The sequence below is a fragment of the Dryobates pubescens genome, chromosome 6, assembly GCF_014839835.1.
Source record: "Dryobates pubescens isolate bDryPub1 chromosome 6, bDryPub1.pri, whole genome shotgun sequence".
Lineage (NCBI taxonomy): Eukaryota > Metazoa > Chordata > Aves > Piciformes > Picidae > Dryobates > Dryobates pubescens.
In genome coordinates this window covers 23,839,256-23,864,655 of record NC_071617.1, presented here as the reverse complement: position 1 = coordinate 23,864,655, position 25,400 = coordinate 23,839,256, and the positions used below count along the sequence as shown (strand labels likewise).

The following is a 25,400-nucleotide window of genomic DNA, read 5'->3' as shown; positions in this document are numbered from 1 at the left end:
CCAGGTTTGTGATGCCTCTGCCTGCCCAGCCCTACTAAACAAAACATTTTTCTACAAAAGTGAATAAATGGATAGGTTACTAATTGTGTGGTATGAATACAAGAGTCAAATCTCATTAAGAGGAGAAAGCAGGTAATGCCCTCCAATAGTGTAGAGAGCTGTCATGGATAAGGTAAGATTTCTTCTTTATATGAAGTAGTTAGGGAAAGAACTCGGCTATCAACACAAGAAAAAAGACCTGGATGACAAAGAAGGTAGGATAACTGTCCAGCTGAAATATTAACTACCTTGAGAGTGTTGAGACATAGGAATGGAGTGAGACTGGGCATCTTGAAACCATCATTAAACTGCTCTAAAATCAGAAGTCATGTTGGAGATTCTTTTGCTGTGCCTGTTCCTATTGCTTTTCTTGGTAATTCATCTCAAAGAGGGGATTTAAATAGAGTTTCAGAGTGTGCCTGGTTTACATTGAGCTCTGCAGAGAGTGCAGAGATGTTAATGTGTATGGTGGTAGTCAGCCCTCAAAAGGAGCCTCTATGGGTCCTTCAGGGCCGGGGTTCATAACAAAGCCTCGTATTCATCTGGAAGCCCGTAAGAGTTCTGTCCCCATAGCCAGGCGTGGGTTAACTATCTCATAATGTTGTATTTTTTTAACATTTTGTACTAAGATACTCTTAACTCTATACTTTGCGTTGTGCATTGTTTCTTTTTAGGTACTGTTTGTCATTAACAGTTTTGGTGTGACTGCTTTCTGGGTAGTAAATAGATGCCATAATGAAAGTCATTATACTTCCTTTGCAGGCAAAACCTCGGAGAAATTTCTGCAGGGAGGTGTTGGCACTGACCAACCAAGTTGCCTGCTACTAATTGCCTGTTAGCCAGTATGCCAGGTACCATCTTTTTGAATTGCTGTCCCTGACAACCTCTGTATTGATGTTTGCAGTGGCCTGCTCCGGTTAGCTTTGGCAGTTGTATAAATAGAGTTACACAAAAAGTGATTGTATTTTTTCACTTATTACATATGTTCATCTCTAAGAAAGGGGTCAGAGAAAGTAATTTGACTTGTTTCATGTATGTGAAAATTCATGTAAAACAATCTAATGTAGGTAATTCTTAACAAGGTATCTGACTTCCGTTAGCAGGGTGTCTGTAGGGGATGCTGTCCTGAAGGTATACCCAATTAGCTCTGCTGCTGCAGCAGTGAATGTTTATGGATATAAATTCATGGATCCTGTTCCTGTTGCTCCCACTGTGTAAGCAGGTTGTGTATCACTGCAGTTTTGGTCAAGTGCAGAAGGCTGCTTGTATAAAGTTGCAGCATCTGTGCAGTAGTTACACACCTTAAATTATTGTGCCTGAGCATCTCCCTTTATTTACTGATCTTCAAACCAGCACAACATGAAATCAAAAATACAAGCAGTTCAAGCAAAAATTCCATTAAGGCCTGTACAGGATAGTCTGGGATTTCTAGTGCAAGGGCGGAATTACAGTATGTTTCCTACTTCACAGGAATGTTGAAGAGGCATCTTTAGGTGATGGGAAGGCACATAAACCTATATGGATAAAATACGAATAAGCAGTTAGCTTCTGCAGAAGAAAGAGTGTAGGTTGTAAACTCTTTGGAAAGCCATTCTCCCATGCCACCAAATCATTTAAATCATGGAGTATTCTTTATGGGGTCTTAGAGCCACAAAAATTAGCCCAGCCTTAAATTCATGTAAAGGGTAAATTAAATGCAAGTAACAACTCTTGGCTTTTTGGAAATTGAAGGCCCAGTTTGCATTAACAAGGTTCAACTGGACAGTTTCTTTTGGAAAAACATTTGGATACATTTTTCTGCATTTTACACACACACACAAAAGTAACATTTCTGGTGACTGATGCATTCTATGTTTAAGCCTTTATTTGGGGAGTGGGGGGGGAAGGTGGTGTGTGTGTGTGGATAACATTCTAGTACAAATATTTAGGGACTACCTCAATACCTTGTTTATTTCCAGGACAAATGTTGCTAAACAGATTTGAAAGAGAGCCATCCAAAGATGAATTCAGCAGTAACAAAAAGTTTCTTAAAAGGAATGCCTCTCAACAAACACAATCATACTGCCTAAACAGGTGCTATTTAGTGAGATGACTGATCGTAAATCTAGCCGTAATATGAGATCGTATTCCTCAGTTACTTAGACTGTAGATTTAATGAGACTTACTTTGGTCAAGAGAAATTTTAGGACTGCAATGGTTTTCTGTGTTGGTTTCTTCTCATGTGCTTTTGCAAAATGGCAGTGTCATTTTCTGAGTGGCTGTTGCAAACAAAATGAGCCTGGAAACATGACTGATCTGCTACCAGCCTCCCAGTTGGGGCTGTCTGTGGCAATGCTGCATTGTCCCGGGGAAGAATTTTTGTGGGTTACAGCTTTGTGGGGGCAGTGAAACATCACTGCTGCCATAGCCTGGTGGAAGGAGAAACCAGGGCCACTTCCTGGAGCAACAGGGCCTGAGGTGGCCCCACTGGGCTGTGGAGTCTGGGTGGTATCTATGCAGACCACAGAGCCTGGGCCAAGTCCTTCAAAATAGCATCACATCAGTTTTCAACACCTCTTCTGTACAGCAGGGAGTTTAGTTCTGTAAGCACAATACAGGAGGAAGAAAAATGAGTGGTTTGGAGAAAAAGGTTGGTTGTGCCAAGGTGGTATCATGATACACAGGGGTATCTGCTGCAGCAGAGCCCAGCCCACTTTGGAAGTAGGAGGTGGGTGGGCAAATGATACTCAGCCCCCCAGCAAGGGCAAGGTTCCCCACTGCTCTCCTGGGGCTGAGTGGAGCTCAGCGCAGGCTGGCAAATGGTGGAAGAGGTTAGGCTGTGAATGGGCAAATATCCATGTCCTGCACCACTTCTGAGAGGAGGTACTTCTCCATTGCTTTCTTTGTCTTGAAGGGATTAATGTATTCTTTCTCCTACCTTGTACTAAGCCCCAGGCGCAGAGACAACTTTGAAGGAATGAAGTGGCTTAGAGTCAGCAATGTTACCCTCTCCACAGGCACAGGCAATTCCTATATAAGAAGAGGGGCAGAACTGAGCAAGGAGTGGAGCTGAGCAAGGATGGGCAGGCTGGATGATGTAACTGCATACTTTAGGAGTTACACCTCAGTGTGGTTCAATTACTGAATCACACCATTGACTATCTGTTAGGTGGCAGAAATATATTTTTGTCAGGGATTTTCATCAGGAAACAAATACTGTGGTTTAGCTGCCATGTCTGTGGAAAGCTTTCCAGACAGGCTAGTGAGAAAGGTATGATTAAAACCCTAGTGTGCTTTCTATCAGTTCCTCATTTTTTGTGGGATCCTTCTCAGTGAAGTCAGTGGGATAGTTTACCCAATTAAATAGTGCTTTCGTTGGCATGGCTTGCATTCAGTTTTGTTGTGTTGATCTGCCCTTTTTTGCCCAGCTGCCACATGGCTGTTGGTTGTTGGATATCCTTAGGTGCAAGAAACAAACAGCACAGGAGTTTAAAGAAGCTTCTGTCAGTCCAGAAGTTTCATGGTCAGTCTGGATGGCCCCAGAAAGCCTTCCTGGAGAGCAAGGACAAGCAGGGTCTGGTCATAAGCAGAAAGCACTGTCAAGCTTCCAGGCTTCCTGAACAGCTTTACAGTTGGGTTTTTTTAGTTACTTCACAAAATAAAGGAGCAGAGTGTGGGAAGGTGGGAAGGTGATACTGGCAACATCACCTGTAATTTAGGGTTGCGTGGACACACGACGGGGGGTCTGAAGGCTGCCTGTATGAAAACTGTTGGCACAAAGTCTGGGAATTGTGCAGAGCTTCAGGCATGTCTTGTCTTATGCAGAGCCAGAGAGCAGCCCGAGGGCTACAGCAAACCAGTCAGACGCAACTAAATGTGGAACTATTTATGTGAGGTTGTTTTCTCTTGTGACTTGTTGATGTTGTCTCTTGTTCACCCTATCAGTTTGCAGCTTTCCAAAGCTTTCATATCTGCCGTGTTCCCAGAGGAATGTCTGTTCCTGACATGTAGTCCTCCTTCTCTTTTATCATACTGAAAATCATCTCATTGAGTGTTGGTGGTTTCTGGTTGATGACCTGCAGTTTAAGGATTGATAAATACAAATGTACCGTGACTAAGAACTAAAGACTAATTTAGCTGTTACCTCTTCACTTCTGTTACTGTCACCTCAGGTTGGAGGGGTCAAAGGTCTGGTATTTTAAGGGATTTGGCATTTCTAGATAAAAATATTTTGCATTCCATGCATGTTCAATCTTCAAAGATAAGTAGGGAGGAATATGATAAAACCCTGATATCTCTTTGGAAAAGATAGTTTGAATGTAATTTGTATAATTACCTTGCATGGTAGTTGTTTGCATTTGTCAGCCTACCTTTAGTTTTGTTTTCTACTTGTTCTAAAGCCTTTTGCAATTACTTTATGTACTGACTGTATGAACATTTGATGCCTGCTGCTGTGAAGATTCTGTCATTGATACAATTGCTTCCTGAGCGCTTCAGTTCGTCAGGCAAAGTTCTGTCAATGATTTGAGTTTTGGGGGCTTTAAACTGGAGTTATTTTAACATACAGTAATGCTGCTTGAGAGTTTCCTCTAGGAATCCCACCCACTGTGTTTGTTGCAAACAGCTACATGAAGAGTGCTCATAGCTCAAACGCTTGTAATGCTGTTCCACCCAAACTAACCTCAATGTGAGAATAACTTCTAATCCACAAATGGGATAAGCAATGGAACTATGTTTCTGTGCCTGTGATTGAATGGTGTTTCTTCCAACCAAGTTAGTATTTAACTTTATTTTACTCATAACAGAAATACAATCATATAGGGATAAAAGAGACAGGTGTTCAGTCTGTTGTTGTACAAAAGAAATTAATTGCTGATTGGCTCTGAGTGGGTGGCATAAAATTCTATTAGTACAATCAAGTGGAATATGGAGTGTGAAAGGATACGTCTTCCTAGGCAAGGAGGAAAACTGGATGACATTAGGTCCCTAAAATCAAATCTTTTTAGTGCTATGGTTCTTTCTAGTTGCACTGTAATTTTAAGCTAGAAACCATCCTAGAAATTCATCCTATCATGATAGCAGAATTGTTTTTAAACAGTATCAATTTCATCATGTGTGTGCATGGATCACAAAATTCTGGAAGTGCCCCAAGTTATCATGATGAAGCAGGAATTTTAATGAGATGGGAATCTTTGGTTAATTTCTTCCCTAATGTTTTCCCCTCTCCATACTGCAGCTGCAAGTGTTTTGTACCAGATGTTCTATCAACTGCCCCTGCTTGCTTGTTTTTGTGCCTGAAAAATTGTCTACCTTTCCTAAGTGTATTTATTGGTCTAATGAAATCTAATTTATGTCTCTTCAAAGTTTGCTCCTTTTCTATCATTAGACCATTCCACCAACATTACTACTATGGATGTCTTTGTAAGCTCTGTGCTCCAAATACTCCATTATTGTTTGTCCTTATGTGTGCCAGATGTAGTTAAAGGAAACATGTGGCATGAATTCAGTGTCATCTTATGAATTTGATATCTCCATCTCTTGGTAGTCTGACTGCATTTATATTCCTGTGGAAACTCTGTAAAAGTGGGGTCAAATAATATTGCTTCTGGTAGCTGGCCCTATTGCATACACATACATAAGCAGAGAGTGAGAGAAGGCCTGTTTCAGCATCAGCTGATAATAGTGCTGTTTCTCTCACCTTGTATACAGAGCAATCAGATGGATGGGGGCAGTGGCGCTTCCCCTATTTGCAAGAGAATTTTGCTGTATTCTGGGTGATCCAGGTGTTTGACTGCTCTAGGTTGGTATCTACAGCTTCAGGCGGGATACTTCTGCTTAAATGTAGCCTTGGGATACCTATGGGCATCTGAAGACTCAGATGGCACCACATCAGACCCGTATGTCACCTCTTCTTGGGTAGATAAGTAGGAATACCAATATTGAAGAAACAGACTCAGTAGGAACATGGAAGTAAGAAATGAAAGTGTCTGTTCAGCTGGCAGCTAACCTCAATATCAGCCCTGTCACAGAGCTGCCTGGTTAGATACTTGCTTGGCCCTGTGAGTTGTCTTGTCTTTGGGTCTTGTGGTGGTTTGGCCCTGGCTAGGGACCAGATGCCCACCAAAGCCATTCTATCATCCCCCTTCTTAGGTGGAGAGGGAAAACACAACAAGAGGCCCATGGGTCAAGATAAGAGCAGTATAATAAAGTGAAAGCAAAGGCTGCATGCAGTAGTGAGAGCAAAGAAAGATGTTACTCTCTACTTTCCATCAGCAGTCAATGTCTGGCTGCTCCCTGGAAGGCAGAGCTTCAATATGTGTAGTAGTTGCTCTGGAGGACAGACACCATCAACAGCCCCCCCCACTTCCTTCTTTCACTTAGCTTTTGTATCTGAGCTGATGTCATATGGCATGGAATACCCCTTTGGTCATTTTGGGTCAGCTGGCCCAGCCATGTCCCATCCCAAGATCTTGCTCACCCCTCAGCCTGTTGTTGGTGGGGAGGATGTTGGAAAAGCACAGTCTCAGTGCTGAGTGAGCACTGTTCAGGAGCAGCTGAAGCAATGGTGTGTTATCAGCACCTTTCCAGCTACTACTGCAGAACATAGCATTATGAAAGATGCTATGGGGAGAATTAACTCCATCTCCACCAAACCCGATGCAGCTCTATAAATCCAAAGTAACTGAGCTGTTCAAGAGCAAAGTGGATCACAAAGGCTGTTAAACGCAAATATTGTCTGAAGATAAATCATGCACGGTCAAAGGAGCTGGGGCTGTGAAGTGTTATTTTCCGGGAAAGATTTCATAAATCAGAAAGCAGACCCTTTTGAGGATGCATTGCAACATAGGTTCTTTGATAAAATTCTCCTAGAGCCCCCTAGCAATTTGCAGCCCTCCCCTTACTAAATCAAGAGCCTTCCTGCAAATAAAGAAGGGACAGGCTCTCGAGGCAATCTGGACCTCTGTGAAAAGCCTCTTTGTGCAGGTCTGTGAGGGTTGGAAACTTCTTAGGCAGGAAAACTTCTCCAGCTGGTTTGGCTCTCTGATGGGAGACTGGCTGGCTCTGCTGGTGTGTTTAAGGCCGCATACCCAGCAGCTGAAGGAAACTGGCAAAGTTACCGGGGCATCTGGCAAATGTAAAGCCTTACGTAGTGTTTGGGGCTCTCTCTCCCTAACTGCTTTCTGCCTTTCCTGGTGCAGGAAAGTGGATGGTTTCCAGCTCAAGTGCTTATTGGAAAATTCCTGCTAAGAAAGAAAAAGTAGAAGCTTAACTCTCATAAAAGCTCTGGTGATGAGCTGGGACCGTGTCTAGAAAGGCCAGGACATGGGTTAGTGCCATCCCACTGTGCTTGTTATCTGTGAGGAATGCAGAGATGTTCTGCTGCTGTCAGGCCAGTGGGTAGTGAACCAGGAATCCTCACTGCTTTCCTTGGTTGTTCACTTCCCACTGTACCCAGTAAAGCTCAAAGTAAAATCAGAGCTCAGTACCAAAGCCATGTGAGCATGGTTAGTGTTAAGAGAGGAGGCCCTGTAAAGAGAATGCAGAAAGCATGTGAATCACTGCACCACTCATGGAAATACTCTGCTGATAAAGTTGTTCAGATATACATTTCATGCTGGAATGGTGTAATTTTGAATAAGGGGAGAGCACCCCCTAATTACTGGTGCACCCCTCATTAATTACTAGTGACAGCTTTGGCTGAATTTAAAAGTGAATCGTCAAGGTGAAAAGCAGTACTTGGATTAACAACCTTTTCTGGATCAGCTCTAAGAGTTGTAGGCTTCCTCAGGCATTGTTGAAAAGGTTTTGTTTCCCTTCATTTCTTGCATTTGAATTTGGTAATGTTTCTTTCCCGTTGCTGGTGTTACTGTGCCTCTGTTTATTGGTTGCTGTTCCTAAGGCTTAGATTTTCGTGGGAAAAAGACTTGGAATGGGGAAACAGAAGAAGGCCCTTTGGAAGATTTGTGGCATTTGATAATGTTACAAATGAGGCCAACAGCTCCTTTAAAAAGAGCTATTCAAGTGGTTTATTTCTGGCAGAAGTCAAGGAGTCCAAAGAAACCTTTACCCACTTTGTTCTAAGGCTTAGGATGTTCTGCCTGTTCCGTTTGTCTCTCTGCTGCATACTTTATCTTCTGCTGGTGCCAGTGGAGGGTTTTGTCATGCACTGCTTATGTCCCTCTCTCCTTCTGAGGTCTGGGTGTTGCATCTTTGTAAATAAAACATCAGTTTTCACAAATGAATCATGTATTGTTTGAGGTGGTCAGATTGTTTAAATAGCATCTAAGTTAAAACCTGTGATCTTTAAATGTTTCATTTGTATTTTTGTCTTGCTGTAGTTACAATTTATGGCTAAGGAGGTACAGAAGAAGAAATAGGACAAAAAGCCTCACTTGACCAGCAGTTGTAACAGAGGCACACACACATTCTCATTGTTACTATTTGTGAGTCTTTGCGTAACTACAGGACGGGGGAGTCACATTTTTTGGCTGCCGAGATCTGGGCACTGCTGAAATGCAGAACTCAAACAACCCAAAAACTTTTAAGAAATGACAGAGATAGGTCGTGAAGCACAGGGAAACAGCAGAATGGTAGGTTGTTAATTGCCCAGAACTCACCTGGTTTTCTGACTGCACTGGCTGGTCATCTCAAAGCTGTTCTTGCTCCCTGCAGACCTTGCCACAAACACTCCTGAAGGCATCTACTGTGATATTTGTTAGTGTGGTAGGCCATGGACATCTGATAACATACATCTCAGAGCCTGCAGTAATACTCTTACCTATAATATTTTAATAGTTGTCCTTGTGTTAAGAGCAGGTAATAGAGGCTTTGCTGATCCTTTTTGGCAAAGGTCACCCCTTTGGGCTCAGCACTGCACTGGTAGACATCCAAGGTTTTGCTTTACTGTCTTTCTTGGAGAGAGACCTCCTGGAGCAGTCACACACCTCATTCCACACTCAAAATAGCAAAGCTCTCCCTATGGAAAAGTAAACTCTCCTAGTTCCCAAGAGAAGAAATGCTACTGAATAGTGGTGTATGGGCTTCAGTATCATGCCTATGACAGAGAGGACACACTAAAATACAAAAGAAAGGATTTAAAGATTGTTTAAGAAAAAGTTAACAAATGTGATAGGTTAAACAAGAGTAAAAGCACCTCCTGATCAGCACCACCAGTTTGGCTGACGGTGGGTTGAGAGGCAGGATTGGCTGCATTGAGAGAGCAGAAACACAGAGAGACACAGGCTATAGAGATGCCTGGGATTGCAGGGTCCATGTCTCAAATGTGATGTCTTATGTCCTTGTTGAATCCCACCCAGAGAGTCCGTGGAATGTGTCTCAGAGAGTTTAATACAAATGCTTTAAAGAAACTCAGTGATGAAGGGAGAAGGGTGAGCCTGCAGGGGTCTTTACTAGGGACTGCACTCTTGCATTTAGTAACTCCAGCAAAAATTGCTGTGAGCATTTTCTTGCCTGGTGTGTTGTATATTTGCTGAAACTAGTTTTCTACTGCACTCCTTCACATTCCTTGTCAGAGCTGTTTCTGGTCTGATGCTGATAAAATGCTACTAACTGGTGACTGCTATTTAAAGGCAGAGGCAGATGATTTTATATTTCATAACAAAAGTTTCCCATGATTTGCTAAAACTAAGTTTCATTCCCAGCCAGCTTTCCCAATCACACAATTTGGTTTGCTGTTCTCTTTTTTTTTTTTTTCCTCCCTGATGGCAGCATTGTATTACAGACTAGATTTAAACTCTGAATTTGCCGGAGCTGGAATGCATTTGTATTTTAAATAGACATCGGTCCTTTTAACAGCAGTTCCTGCATTTGTCAGGTTTTATTCACACAGTTCTAAAACATACCTTCTGTCCTGGGCCAGACACAAGCTGTATGGGTGAAGGCCTGTTGCTCTGTGTTCATATACCATCAAGCTCAATGGCACCAGATCCTGACAAAGTGAGCCCTTTGGTACTTCTGTGATATAAATAATACCATGGTTCTGTACCTGGTAACTGTTTTTAAGATGAATCTGTAAGATCTTGAAGCTAGGTACTCAGATATTATGTTGCATTTGTATTATAATGGCATAGTATGGTGAATACTCAAGATTATTGCCCTCACATGGTTGGAAATGTCTCTGGATATGCTAGTAAGGCTTTATTTTCTGAAGTGGAAAGTCCATCTACAAATTCTTTCTCAGGAAGGACAAGCTCCCGCATTGCTTTCTTTTCAAATGCTTGGTGTTTGCAAGTCACCTCCAGTTAGATACATCAGTGATGTATTAAGGGTTTTTGTTGCTCCCTCATTTTCTCTGGCAGTAACTCCATAAAAGGCTTTTTCTGAGTAGTAAAATGGTTTCAATCATCTTTCCATTCAGTTTTGTGGTCACTTTCTTCATTTCAGTGATTAAGGACTTGGCAGGGCTAGACTTCTTTTTTGGTTTGGAAGATAGCTTGGTTTGGAACATCCCAAAATAAATGATGTCCAAAATTTTCCTCTTTGTCTGTTGTGATTTCAAAGCAATTTTCATGGCTCAGTTCAGGACTGCCTAATAGAAGAAAATGGAGCAATAATTACTGCCTGCAGAGCTTCTAGCACAGCAGTTACTTAACTAGCTGCAAAATAATTTAAGGAACTGGCTAACGTCTCTTAGAAAATTCCTGTGCATTTTGAGCCAAACACTTACCTTGAACTTAATTCCTGTGGCAGTCAGGCAGTTGCCATGGCCTTATCATGCCAGGCATAGGATAAGGAAGGACATTGTTTGCAGTCTTACCTGTCTGAGGTGTGAAGCTTATGCCTGTCAGTTTTGCTTAGTGCGTCATGGCTCCCCATCACTTCTGGAAATCTTATCCGTGTGCTCCTTTCAGTACTAAAAAAAATACCAGAGTACACATTCCTCTGAGAAACCCACAAAGCTCACTAGATTCAGACATCACTCTTGGCCCTGGCTGTGCAAAGCAGACAGAAGGCTACCCTAACAAAGCAATCGAGATGTCCCTCTCACACAGGCAAAACTTCAACAGAGGCACCCCAGCACATTGCTGGCCAGCTGGCAGCACAGGGAGTGGGGCAGCTGGGAAAATCATAGAAATCATAAATCATAGAATCAATAAGGTTGGAAAAGATCTGAGAGATCATCAAGTCCAACCTATCACCCAATACCTCATGACTAACTAAAGTATGGCTTCAAGTGCCATGTCCAATCCTTTTTTGAAGACCTCCAGGGAGGGTGACTCCACTACCTCCCTGGGCAGCGCATTCCAGTGGTCAATTTCTCTTTCTGTGAAGAACTTTCTCCTCACCTCGAGCCTAAACCTCCAAAAGCAGCTGATCTCTGCCCTGTGCCTCACTGGGTTCAACCTTGCTTGTGCCTGCTGCAGGAGGAACTCGGGAGGCGGCTGAGAGGCTTGAGTCAAGATGATTTAAACCATTAGCTGAAATATCTTTGACTGTGTCTTGTGATAACTGTCCTCAATCAGTCTGAATTTTTGTAAAATAAGAAAATGTGAAGCAGGGCAGAGTGAGATTACCTAGGGAGCATGGACACCTACAAACAGGGTTTGTCAGATGCCACAGCCTGCAGAACACCTCCTTCTCTTTTACAGGTGTAGCCACAGAAAATCAGACATTGCAAAACAAACTCATAACTACAGTCTTTGGTGAATATAAAACTTTGAGGATTTTATTCTGTTGACTAATTTAAAAAAGGCTCTTAATTTGCTTAGAATTAAAAATGTATAATGTTCAGATCTAATGTTATCATCATGACTTTATTTACTTTGGTTAAAAGACAAAATTCTTGTCATTTCAAGGAAAGACAAACCCACTTAGTGGTAGTCATTAAAAGGTACTTAGGCTTTCAGCACGTTAACAAAACTCTGCATCTTTTGGAAAGAGGAGGTTAATGGTAGCCTTGTAAGCCCAAATAGAGTTAGTTAAGAGTGGGGCTTCCTGGAGGGTCTGAGTGCACACTCGGTTGGCAGATAGGTCAAAAACTGGTCAAGCCTTCTGGCTGTAGCCTGTCCATGTGTGGAAGACAAACATGGAGGGCTTTGCTCAGGACAGTGAGAGCTCTGCTATGCAGCTTCTGAACTGCAGATGTCTTGCACCTGGAGGGATCAATGCTGAAGTGTTTCAAGCCTGGCTCCTGTCTTACTCTTTGTAACCACCCATGTCCTCATGTGATTTAGGGAGGCAAAAGTCACAGGCTGCCAAGTCTAGTCTATGGGGGAATTTGATTGGATGGGTAGTGTTTAGTAGGTAAGAAAATGGAATACACCACATATAGCACAGTTTTTTCTGGTGCTTTTGCTGTCCTAGGAGGTGCTGTTATACCAATAAAGATGTTAATAGTGTTTTCCAGCACAGAGAGCTTTTATTACACTTGTGCAGTCTTGTAGATAAAACCTTAAATTCTGCTTCTAATTAGGGAATTAGGTCCAGTATAAAATGTCCATGTTGATCATTTCTCATGGAACAGCAAAGAAATGGTGACATGTACTGAATTGTTTGGACTAGAGTGAGGCAAATAAATGTAAAAAAAAAATTTGTGAAAAGGACTGTGGAAAAGGACTTGGGGATGCTCATGGGCAATAAGCTGCACATGAGCAGGAAGTGTGTTCTTGCAGCCCAGAAGGCAAATCACATTCTGAATTGCATCAAAAGTTGTGTGGCCAGCAGATCCAGAGAGGTGATTCTGCCACTTTGCTCTGGTGAGACCTCACCTGGAGTACTGCATCCAGGTCTGGAGCCCTCAATATAGGAAGGACATGGACCTGATGGAGCAGGACCAGAGGAGGGCCACAAGAATGTTCAGTGGGTTGGAGCACCTCTGCTATGAGGATAGGCTGAGGGAGCTGGGGTTGTTCAGCCTGGAGAGGAGGCGGCTCTGGGGACATCTAATAGCCTTTCAGTACATGAAGGGGGCCTACAAGGAGGATGGAAAGGACTGTTTACAAAAGCCTGTGGTAATAGGACGAGGCGCAATGGCTTCAAACTAGAGAAAAGCAGGTTTAGACTGGATGTTGGGAACAGGTTCTTTACCATGAGGGAACACTGGAACAGCTTGCCTGGGGAGGTGGTTGGGGCCCCATCCCTGGAGGTATCCCAAGTGGGGCTTGACTGGGCTCTGGGCAACCTGATCTAGTTGAGGATGCCCCTGCTTACTGCAGGGGGGGTTGGATTAAATGAATTTTGGAAGTCTGTTCCAACCCAGTCCATTCTGTGATTCTGTATTTATGTGTGTAGCCACAAAACAAACCTATGCCATTATATAGCATAGGCCACTCAAATGAGAACAGAACAGCACTAAAAAAATAGCCATGAGCAAAAGAAACGGAAGGACTAGATAAAAAAAGTACAGAAAACAACTTGTGTTAGGAGTAACTTTGACTGGCAACTCATGCCTGCCCTTGCAGTGGATTGCCTTATAATGTTGGCCAAAAGTTCCTGTCTTGCACAAGCAATTTTGTGGTTCATGGTTTTCTTTTTTTCCAATCCCCTGATGCAGTAAAGTGTGTTATGTTGGGAGGGTAAATTGATTAGTATAATTGTTCATTAATGGACCCTTATTTAATGTACTTTTAGAGGTTATATTCTTCAGATGATGATAAATTACAGTAGCTTCAATTAGTGTCACTACAGCAAAAGGGATGTCAGCATTTCTATTAATACAGTGCAATGTTCTGGGGTTTATAGTGAAATTGTAAAAAAAAAAAGTGCTGCAACTTAAAAGACAAGGTTTCAGTCTATTTTATGCATGCAATATTCCAGCTTACTCTGATCAAATTGATAGATATATTGAATCTAATGAGACAAAATTAAGAATGGGGAGAGCCTTTTGAAGGTATGGGTCCCAGCTTACAGAAATGGAAGTATGCTAAGGTTAAACAGAAAAAGAAGTACAGAGAACAGTGATGCAGAGACAGGTGGACCTGACAGCAGTGCAGGCTATGGGCATTTTGCTCAGAGAGCCTCTTGCTCACTGGGCTTGTCCATTTATCATGTACAAACAAGGCCTGCCGCCCTCTGCTTCAGTCCGTCCCTCCTGTTTTCTGGTGGACTCTGATGTATGGTTTACACTGTGTAGCAAAACAGTCTTGATTTTCTTAAGATATGTTACAGTGCCACCACAACAGGTCTCTAGTTCTTGGAGATGCTCAGAAGGAGCTTACACACAGAGGCAGGTGAGCTTGGAATAAAAGTAAGCAATCTAATATTAGATCCCCACCTAAGGAGTTGAGGGTAGAAAATGCTGTCCCAGCTTTAAAACTAGTGCTAGGGCTAAACTTGAATTTTAGTATCAGATAATTAGTAGAACTAAAGCACTTAGATTACAGCAAAAGAAAGGGAACAAGCTGACTATGTCTGCCTGGCATACTGCAGTATTTATTTCAAAGGTACCGCCAAAGAATGTGTAGATAAAACCAGCCCAAGCTTTTAGAAAACTTGGTCATTTTCCTTACAGGAGAAACATGCAGAGGGAGATGATTATTTAATGTGTTTTCTTACCTTTTTTTTTTTTCTCCTCAGATCAGAGATAATGAAAATAGCAAGGGACTTGTACTAATTGGTTAGTGCAGTACATTGTCAGTACTGAAGCATGAAGGGACTGTTACTTGAATTCAGATGCAAGTTCGGCAGGAAAAAAAATAGTCTGCTGAGTAACAGTCTGCCTGATCTGTTAACTGAGAGTGGCAACATGATGGGCTGTGCAGAAAGGGACAATAAAGATACTCAGTACTTACAAAGCAATCCATTTGGTGTCTCATGTCTTGCTGAATTTGGAATGGTGTTCTGAAATAATGACAAAACATTGACGAATGGGCACATGCATTATTATAGCAGTCAATCTCAAAGTAATGAGATACATGAAATTCTTAGTTATATTGTAACCCTATCAATTATGAGTGTATTCTAAAAATAGAAATGCTAGGCACATAGAAAAGACAAGGACACAAGGTAAGATGAGCTCAGGGTCTCACAACAACATTGTTTTCATGCAGTAAAGAATAAAGTATCTACTTTGGTCAAAGTTCAAGGGCTTCCTATCTCAACTTATTTCTTCACAGTTTCTTTTTCTGTATTCCCTTTGTCCTTCTTCCTTAATGTTGTCTAAGGGCTTCATGGACTTTTTGCTTTCTCTTTGAAAATCTATTCTACATTATACAGAAAGGTAAACTGTGCCACACAATCCACATGATATTAATAGTCTGAAGCAACCAAGATAATTGTAGAAGTTTATTAGAAGTACAGCCAGATGGAGACTTTGTTGTTTGACATTAAAATTGTGCCAGTCATTATTTTCTCATTCTGCCAATCACAGGAATACAAGATTAGAGAGACCTAAACCATACACATGTACAGAATACTAAATATTAGAGTGGTGGGTTTTTTTGTTTTGTTTTGTTTTGTTTTGTTTCCTATGCAGATATAAAAATTATAGCCCTTGCATTGAGAAGCCTACTGTCTAAATAATTAGCTTGGAAAATTCAAGCTTTGATCAGCAGCTGAGTGAAGATGACTCTGGAGAGAGGTATGTTTGAAGCACACCAGGAAAAAAAAATCTCCTGCTTCTCTGAGATAGTGTGCAGTCTTGTTATTGTATTACCCTTCTGCTGACGCTCTGCAGTTCAAAGAAGGTAATGATGCTACTTCTGTATAAAACAGAAAAAATATAGGAAAAAAGGAAATGCTATCAGGTTAACCTGAAATATGTTTCTTTTTGAGAAGTAATTTGTAGGTGCTTTCAGAGCAAGATTATAAAAATCAGGACCTTGAGTTTACACATGGAGATTGGAGATGGGATATATACCAGCTCTTTGCTCCTGCTTATCAGCTTGACTGCAGCTTTTAGCAACCAAAGGTATTGCTACCAGATAACGGTCTTGGGTAACCTCTGTGAAATGACTAATCCCCTCACTGCAGCCTGTGAAAGAAAGACCTTTCTTCCACTTAGTATTTCCTTGCATTAGGCAAGACAGTTCAGTGCTTTGGAATCCTCACGCTCTGAAGTGCTACTAGATACCCAGCAATGGGAAATCTCAGTTTTAACCCATGCTGACTCTTGAGTGGGCACTGTCATACACAGGTCAGTACATGTTTTGTCCTGTTCATGGAAGACCTGTAACCCTAATCTGGGTTTCCAGATATGGGTGGGATTTTCTTTGAAAATCCAGCATGCAGAGGGAATGGGGCAGGGAAGTCATCTGTTCAGTCGAGAGCAGCAAGGCAGAAAGCATGAAACACTTGTCTTCTAGACACAAATATTATGTGGGTTGTATAGTTTTATCAATTAAATGTAAACAGGCTATTGCTGAGCACTACCTTAGACACTGACAGCTGTCATTATCAGTGGGTTTATGGTGTTTGCCATCTAAGAGCTGCAATTCTCAACAGACTTATAACTTGACTCAGCACAACTGTATCTCTTTATAAATAATAACCATTAATGACTTCCTGCAGTGGTTTGGGGTAAGCAGATCAAGGATGATGTAACTAATTTGTACTGATTCACCCAGGAAATCTATTGAATGATCAGAAGTAGGCATCTTCACCTTTGGGCCTTCTTCAAAGTGCAAAAATACATCACACTCTCTGGGAGGCCCTCCATCCTGGAAGGCAGAACAGTATGTCCCAGTCCCTGTTACACATGTACTGCACAGGTCAAAGGTTGAGGAAAAGAGTGTTAAGTTCAGTTAGAATTACGATAATAATGTGCAGGTAGATTTAATTTCCTTCTTTTTTTTCTTTTTTTCTTTTTTTTTTTTTTTGTTTGATTGGGGGTGGGGGAATAGTAGAGTATGGATAAATATCACAGCCCATTGAAGTTACCTTAGGCTGAAATACACATACTCATTATTTATTACTGTTATTATACTGCCTAGGTATACTCATGAGCTGTATGCTGGTAAGAAAAAAAAACACTTTGAAAGAGAGATCTTCCTTGTGCCATTGCTATCAATTTCTGTTCACCTGGAGACACAGTGGCATGGTGCCAAACCTGGACTCCCTCCTTTCTCCTAACGAACACTGCACCTCCTTTCAGGCAGACTGCTGGCTGGTACTGGGTTTTGTAACAAAGGCAGTGAGGTACTCGATATTGGAAACACATCTAACCTTGAAAACATTTGGGGCTGGATGGCTGAGGCCTGGCAGGTATTGTTCAGCTACAGCATCTCTCTGATATCCTGGAAACCAGACTTACCAAGATAAATGTGTTCAGCAGCTTTACAGTACAGGTGAGTTAAGATTACTTTGGGCAAATAGGAGTATAGTCACTCCCAGACTGCAAATGTGGCAATAAATTAATTAGCATGAGCTAAATATTTTAATAACATACCTAAAAATGTTCATACATAAAAAATGACCGCACACACCCAGTGTTCAGCACAGCACACTTTTACCGATTCTTTATATCGTGCATTTCTTGTCCAGATAAAAACCACCCCGGACTTCCAGCTGCCAAGTGACTCCCTGAGATGTGCCTCGGAGACAGGGCCAAAGCAGGAGACTTTCGGGAGAGCTATTTCCTGCTCTTAAATATTTAAATGCCCTAAACGCCCCTCCAATGTCGTCACGCTCCCGTGCCGTGTGATTTCGGTGTTAACGGGAGCGACGGACAGGACGAGCAGCGGTGCCCACTCTGCCCTGCCCCGCCCCGCTCCGCCCTGCTGTGCCCTCCCGGCCGTGCGCTTGGTTTCCGAAGCACTGGGAGCCTCACTTAGTTGTGGGGGGAAAGGGAAAATAAAGGTGAGGTGCGAGCGCACAGGTAAGGCCGGGAAGGCCCCGAGGGGAGGAAGGGAGCGCCTCGACGGCCCCATCGCCGGAGCCACAGGACTCGCTGGAGTGCATGGCCACACCGGCGGCCGCCCGCCGGCGAGGCGCGGGGCGTGGCTGGGCTTCGCTCCTCCCCGTCCCGCCCGGGGCCCGCGGAGGGCGCTGCCCCTCCCCTCCCGCCCCCTCGGAGAAGGGGCCGCGCGGCCGTGGCGACTCTCCCGCAACCGCGGCGCTGGGGCGGCTAACAAAGGGGGGCGCCGGGGCCGAGGGTGGGGCCGTCTCAGGGCAGGGGCGGAGGAGGTGGCTGGCAACCGCTCGCACAGAAAAGTTGTGGCTCTGCCAGCGCACCGCCGCGGGAATCGCCGCCGCCGGGGGACGGGGCGCGGGGAGGAGCCGGGCCTGGCCCTGAGGAAGCGGACCGCCTCCCGCTGCCGTGGCCGAAGGGTGAGTGGCGGCGGTGGGTTGCTGTCGGTGGGCGCACCTCTGGGAGCGGAGCTGCCCCGCAGGGAGGCGGCGGGTGCCGCGGCTCCGGGAAGGGCATGGGAAGGAAAGTTTGTTCCCCCAACTCTAAGCCGGTAAAGAGGGGAGGAGGGCACGAGGGCGTAACACCCGTGGCTGAGGGCACCTGCGGGCGAGGCGGCGGGAGAGCGGGCCGGACGGGACACCTACGGGGAGCCGAGGCAAGGGGCGGCCCCGCCGCGGGGGTGCTCGAGGGCCGGCGGCACCGCTGCGGCCGTGCACCCGGCGGGCAAGAGTTGCCAGCACGCCTAGTCGCTCGCCGGGGGAGCGGGGAAGACGGCGGCTTTGCAGGGCGGGGAACTGCCCGGGGCCGTGTGACGGACCCGTCCCGCGGGGCCGCATTCCCCCTGCCCGGGAGAGGAGCTTCGTGATTTCTCCCACGCGTGGCTCTCACGACCTCTGGCCGGTCGGAGGAGCACGCCTGCCCTTAGTCAGCTCCCAGCTGGAGCATGCCCCAGCCAGGCAGAAGTGGGGCTCTGGGGCTTTGTCACCTCCACCTCAAGTTGGGATGTCCCATTTGGTGCCAGCTGGGTGACGGGTGGTGACGGTACTCCTACAAGTGCTGTGTTCTGCTCCTCTGGAGTGCTCCAGTGAGCATGAGGCACCCTCACGTCCCAGGATGGCTAAAGCTTTGCTTTCGTGGGTGGCGATTAAAGTGTCTAGCAGCACTCTTTTGTGCTATATCACTTGTAAAATCCTCTAAGACATCCCTCAACAGGGTCACAGTGAGTGGCTGATCAGCTGCCCTGTCACTCGTGGCTGTGGCTGGCAAGACTCTGTCTTGGCCTGCGCTTTCCATGTGGAGTCACATCTGTGCAGCCCGTGGTTTTGGTGCCTCCCTCATCGTGGTCCTGTGCTGTAGGTACTGGTGCTGACCTGGGGCCTTCCATGGGAGCCTTCTCCTGACGGATTTAGGCTGCATCCTTGGTGTACCCCCAGCCCGTGACCATGGCCTGGGTCTCTGACCAGAAGGATGGACCTGGTGGAGGACACAGCGAGTTCAGTGACATCATTAAGTCCAGATCAGGTAAGCTGTTGAGACAAACTGTGCTCTTCTTGTGTTTTGTTTTCCTTCCATCCTTCCTTCCGTCCTTTTTCCTTTGTGTAATGTCTGACATCAACTTGTATTTTCAAAAAGCATGTTTTTCCAACTTTTTTGGGGCTGTGTATTGGTAGTACAGTGAGTGGCTGAGACTACTCATGCAGCTGTCCTACAATTAAGTAATAGTAAGTGTAGATTTTTGGTTTGGTAGGTTTTTTTTTGACAGTGTTAGGCAAGTCTGTTTGTTTGGGATCCACCTTCTGCATTATAATTACCTCTGCTTTTGTAAATAACCATATGCTTAATGCTCTCTTATGCAACTTTGCGTTGGAAGCTTTTGTGTTTATTCTCAGATGCTTAAAATGGCAACTATAGCTGCAATACTGTACCTCCTAAAAGTGCATCATGGTACTATTTGTGCAGTAAATTTATGTGCTTCTGTCTTAACGTAAACCAGTTGTCTAAGGCTACTTGCTCAGGCATTTCCTCTGGCAAAACATTCATGTAACAGATCTGAGTGTTATTGGAAAAATATGTGGGCTTTTTTTGTTTATTTTATGTTTGAGTTTTCTGAGGCGCTGATGGATGCTGGGATGGGTAAGCAGGTACCCTGATTTTAGCAGAGGCAGAGTAGAGGCTTTGGAGGCACAGGAACAAGTTATTTAAACCCTGACAGCAATTCCTGAAATCCAGAGCCTGGATGCTTTCTTCTTTAGCCTCAAAGACTCTCTTTTCTCTCTTAAATGCAAAATGCTCTTGTTGTCAAAAGGTTTCCTTCAATATCTGAAACCTAAATGTGTTTTGAAAGTGTTCCATACAATAAAAGCTGTAGCTCTTTGGTTGGTGGTGAAATGTCAGACAACATAGGATGCTGGATCCCATTGGTATTTGAATAATTTGTTTCTCAGATTTCCTCTTTCTGAGGAATGACACCTTTGCTGGAGGCCAAGCTTCCTCTTAACTTCTGGAAGTGTGGTTGATGAAACAGAAGTGCTTGTGGCTTTCCATCTCGGATTCTGGAGTGCTGGTTTACATTTTCTGCTGTTATTTTGAAACCTCTGGACGTAACTTCATTTGATTCTAAGTGTGTAGTAAGTGTGTAGTCAGTTTGGAGACGGCTTGCAGACAGTTTCTGTGCATATCTGTGTGCAAGCACTGCAGTTTTGTAGGATGTCTGAGGAAACATGACTGTATTTCAGATTTTCCTTGGATGAGCACGTTGTCAAGTAAGTTCTGTTGCTGTGGTTAGGACAGACAATTATAAATATCCTTTTACAACTGCTTTAACTGTCTTCTCTGGTAACAAGAAAATGAGGTATGTTCTAATATAAGGCTAAAAGACTTGTGTGTCAAATTCAATAGTGACTGAAGATAGATCTGAACTAATTGATCTTTTCTAAATGATACGCTGGTTTGAATCCAGATGTGCAATTTCTTCAAGTTAATTACTGTACTATAGAGTCAGATCTGAACCATTCCCTACAAGTGAACCTGTCAGAGGGACTTCCTAATGAAAGTACTGCAAGCTGTACTTCCATTTTTCCTAATTGTCTGGAAAAGCAAATGTTAATTTTGATACTTAGACCATGGAGTTGTTTCCTGCTGTGAACATTTCTCCAGTGTGGGATGTTCTTCACAGTACAAGTGACTGGGGTACATGATGAGTACTAATATTTGGAGTGCCTAGGGGTCTTTGGGTTTTGAGGCTACAGAGAGCAGAACCAGACAAAGCTAAGGATCTCCACTTTGTTATAAAAATGGGCTGTCATTCTGTTTTTTGATATGTTGTAAATTCATCACCTGTGATGTGGGAAGTGTCTAACACTTTGATTACAGCATGTGAATTTTAATTTTTAAGAATGAAATATTAAATGCAACTACAAGCTCTACTTAAAGTGGGTGAAAATTTTGAAGTGACATGTCATAATATTTTTAGTGCATATTATTCCTGTGTATTTTTAAATAAGAAGAGTGAAAACAGTTGACTTTCTACTTGCAAATAAAAGATGGATGATGTCCTCCTGTATAAAGATTGCTTTCTGTCTATGGTCTCATGGGGAATTGTCTGTCTATCTTTTTGGTTTTTTTTGGAACAGATCACCAAGCTCTCAGAATATTGTGGCTATTTAAAAACAGTTAAGATACACGGCTAAATCTTCTACTTTGTTGTAACTTAGAAGAAACTGACAATTTGGCATGCTAGAATCTTCAAGAGGTCAGACCTTTACAAAGAGTGGTACTAGTAAAAGTGTTTCTAAATATTTCAGTACAAGTGTAAACTTTAGTCTTTATCAGCCTGTCAAACTCAATATATTGTCTTTTTTTTTTGGTAGTCATTTCTGCTTCAGTTATCTTTCTCTGCAAAACTGGGAAGCAGATAGGAAGCTGTAGAAGTGGTACTGTTAATACATTGGTTATTTAAATCTTGAGATTAGATCTAAAATTCCTCTTATGAGGCTGTAGTAAGACACACAAATCTACAGCTGCTCAAAGCTGTGTGGTGTCCTTCTGTGCCTGGTTTTATGAGCAGAACAAGCTATGTAATTTTTTTTTCTTAATGGCTTGTAGTTGGTAAGCTACCAGCATACCATGTGAAGGGTGTAAGAGAACTGCAGAAAATCATACATTTTATATAAAGCAATCAACATTAACTGCAGATTGTATTTTATTTGTTGTTTGTGTAAAAATTTGCAGGATTTCATAGACAGGAAAAAGTGATTTTCCCATGTATCTAATTCATCCTTTGGGGAGTTCAAACTGAGAGGCTGACGGATAAAACACTGAACAAGGTCCCTGTCTGTTGTTGATTATTGGAAATACTTTTTTTCCTTTGGTGGTCAGCAAGAAAACTGCCTATGAATGTGCTTTATACCATACCTGTAAGTGATATATGCTTGATTTTTCTGAAGCAGAAGAGTAGTTGTGCTTTTTATTGTGGTTCCCTCATCCTGTTCCTCAATAATATCACTTCTGTCACTTGGGATACTAAAAAAGAAAGCAGGACTCTTTCTGTTATCCAATTTCTGATTATTTTTTTTTCCTGCTTTGGATGTGGCTCTTTGATTAGATAGTTTGTTAGTACAGATCTACATGTAGCTACAAGTTATTTTTGAAGATACATCTTCTGTACTTAGAATAGAATATGGTGGTGACCAAAACTGCCTTTAAAATAACTTTTGGCTATGGTAATTATAAAGGAGCCTGCCTTGTATTTGCAGAGGAGCCAAGTGTTGTCTTGCTTCTGTTCCACTTGCACCAGTGGTAGATGCTTGTGGCTCTGTCTGACATTTAAGGGATAGGATGCTTGTTCCTGCATGGTTATGTTTGGTTTATGTATTTATAATCGGTGTTAATTCAGCATGATTAGTCTGTGCTGTGTGTCTGTGTGGTTGCTTGCTATGGAAAAGCAGTTTTCTCTTTTTTTACTTCCCTGTAGTATGAAGTAATGTATATGGAGCTGATTTATATCTTTGAAAGGCATCTTGTGCAGATAGGTGAGCTGTTCTCCTTGCAGTAGCTCTCAGGAAGGAATGCTGTGGGATGATTGCCTTACAGTGGTGAAAACAGTGCTGTCATCACCAGGCTTGAAGAACAGATGAGTCTTTGCTATGATTAATTATGGAAAAAAAGACAAACTCACTTAAAATCTGTCATGATCGCTTGGAATGGTAATATATAATTAAACAGTAAGACATGACAGGAAAAACATTTCTGGAAGATTACTCTATGCCTCTGGTGCATTTTAAGATATGAGTTCCTGTCTAAATTGAGGGGAACTTAATTCTCCTCATCTACCTTTCATTTTTAATTACATTAAATATATTTGACTAAAAGACTGCTTTGAGAAATAGTAACTTATTTTTGGAGTTCATGGGCAGAGCTTGTTCTGAGAATGGCTGACATCTGTCTGTCCCTGTGAAGCGATGCTTACTTGGCTGGCAGCCCCTTTGCTCCAGGATCTTTCTGCCCTGCAGTGCCACATGTTGCCTTTGGAACCGGTTTCTTTGGTCATGCCTCTCACCACCAGATTGCTGTGGGCCAAACATGCTGCTTCTCGCTTGTCATTTGGCTCTGTTGGTGTAAAATGGCCAGGAGTTTGTTAGAGTTGCAGGCAGACCATTAAGATTCTGTCAAGTGGGTGTGGAGCTGACGTCGCTGGTTCTGCATTGTGGCAACTCTTGAGGGACTTTTGTGCAGAGTGTTTGTAGATACAGTGTTAAAGACAAGTGACAAATTTTCTGCTTCTTATTTCTAGTCACTAAAATGACTGCTGGTGTGGTTTTTTTTTTTCCTAATAGACTTTCAGTTTGCTGTAGCCTGGTTTCTTTCTGTTTGTATCACTTTATTTTCTTGCTCTGTCTACTAGGGACAGATTGGATGCTGCAATGAAGACAGTTCTAGGGTATTGCCTAGCAGTTTATGAAATGGCAGATATATAAGTACCAGGCTGGTTTCTTCTAGTCTGTTGATTGGTAAGTGAAGAAAGACCATATGTTGCTCTGTGTTTGAAGCACGATTTTGCCTTGGAATAGAAATCGGGGCTCTTTGGTAGGGGAAAAAAAGAAAACAACCCAAAAAAATCCTCAAACCCAACAAAAAAACCTAAACCATTAAAGCAGCCCATTGATATGTGTGTGTGTGCTCTGTCAGGAAGTGACCCTGGTCAAGAGCTGCTATGTGAGGCACTGTGTGCTGTGTGTTAAGAGTTTCCAAAAAGGTCTAAAAGTCAGGGTAGAGAAAAGCAGTGTATGACACCCCACCAATGGGGATCCTGTGGAGAAGGTGCCTAGGGGAAGGGCAGACCAGAAGCAATGTGAAGATCCTGGCTCACCCCCAGCAGTAATGTGAGGCTTTATCCACCCTTGTCCTGTCAGGTCTCAGGGAAAAAGGACTCTCATACAATATAATGAAATTATGTTTATGTGCAGAGAAATTGTCAAAGTTCATTGCATTGGGCGTCTTGGCAAAAAGCTAACTGCTAACGTTTAAGTAAGTGCTCTTGATTTTCTTCCTCATCTTGAGTCCTAGCAGAATCACTTGTTTTTGGTGTGTTGAGGTTGACTTGTGAGCCAGGAAGAGCAGCATTGTGATTAATGTCTTTTGAATGTGAGTTCGTGGGGAGATGGACTGGAATATCAGTGTAGGTGTGGAAGGGCAAGGGGAAGAGCATGGGGACTTGAGCTGAGCTCATGTTGCTTCAGGACAGTATAGCTGCTCTGCTGCCAGGTAGCAGCATGGATAGCTGTGCTTGGAGCCTGCATGATCTGCTTTTCATGTGTTGTATGGTATCCTTCCTTCAAAGGAAAAGGCACAATTAGAAGAGTGCAGCTGTTCTCACCCATCCTGGGAGCTGAGATGCTTCTGGCATGAAGCTGGGGAGAACTGCATTTGTTTGGCTGCCTTAATAATAGTCTGAAGAATGAATAACAGGGTTTAAACAGCACAAGGTGGGAGGGAGGAGCTGCATTGTCTGACTTTTTATTGTCTTGGTGAAAGAATAAGTTCTCGTGCTCTGTACTTTGTCAGAAGTCTATTTTATGTTTTCCTTCACTCCCTCAGTGTGTTTCTGGAATGAAACGAGGAAGCAACCTGAGCTGTAATTTCGGAAAGTAACAGTGTATTCTCAGAAGAAAGCTGGGAGTTTTAAAGGTAGCAACAAAATAACAGGCTAAGGAAACAGAAGAGCCTTTTGGCACCCGTGTGTTTGACAGAAGACTGATTTGGCTCTGATGCAAGCCATAGTATTGGGAGTGAAGGAAGAAACTACTGACTTGTAAATATACACAGCTGCAAAGTCAGCAAAACGTCTGACATTAAGAAGGAGGAGGCAGAGACTGCCATTTATTTATTTATAAGGCTATGACATCTTTGGGACTTTTCTTTGAAAGGACATCCATACTGCCTGACACTGCCTTTGGAGAAAGTAAAAAAAGAAAACTTTGATTATTTGACCTGAGTTGGACTCAGTCCTGAGTAGGGCCAAAAAATATAATCAAACTGAATGAAGACTGCTTGCAGTTATACTTCATAGCCATTTATC

General features: G+C 43.0%; 1 protein-coding gene across 1 annotated transcript in view; it reads left to right on the top strand.

Moving 5' to 3' along the window:
* Nucleotides 1–18,077: 18,077 nt before the first annotated feature.
* The window catches only part of UTRN (utrophin), a 387,861-nt gene continuing 380,538 nt past the window's right edge, over nucleotides 18,078–25,400 (top strand). Inside the window, exons 1-2 of the mRNA XM_054162750.1 lie at nucleotides 18,078–18,243; nucleotides 19,181–19,345. Of these exons, the coding sequence (XP_054018725.1) occupies nucleotides 19,267–19,345 (79 nt within the window). The 5' untranslated portion in view covers nucleotides 18,078–18,243; nucleotides 19,181–19,266. The remainder of the gene's footprint in view (nucleotides 18,244–19,180; nucleotides 19,346–25,400) is intronic.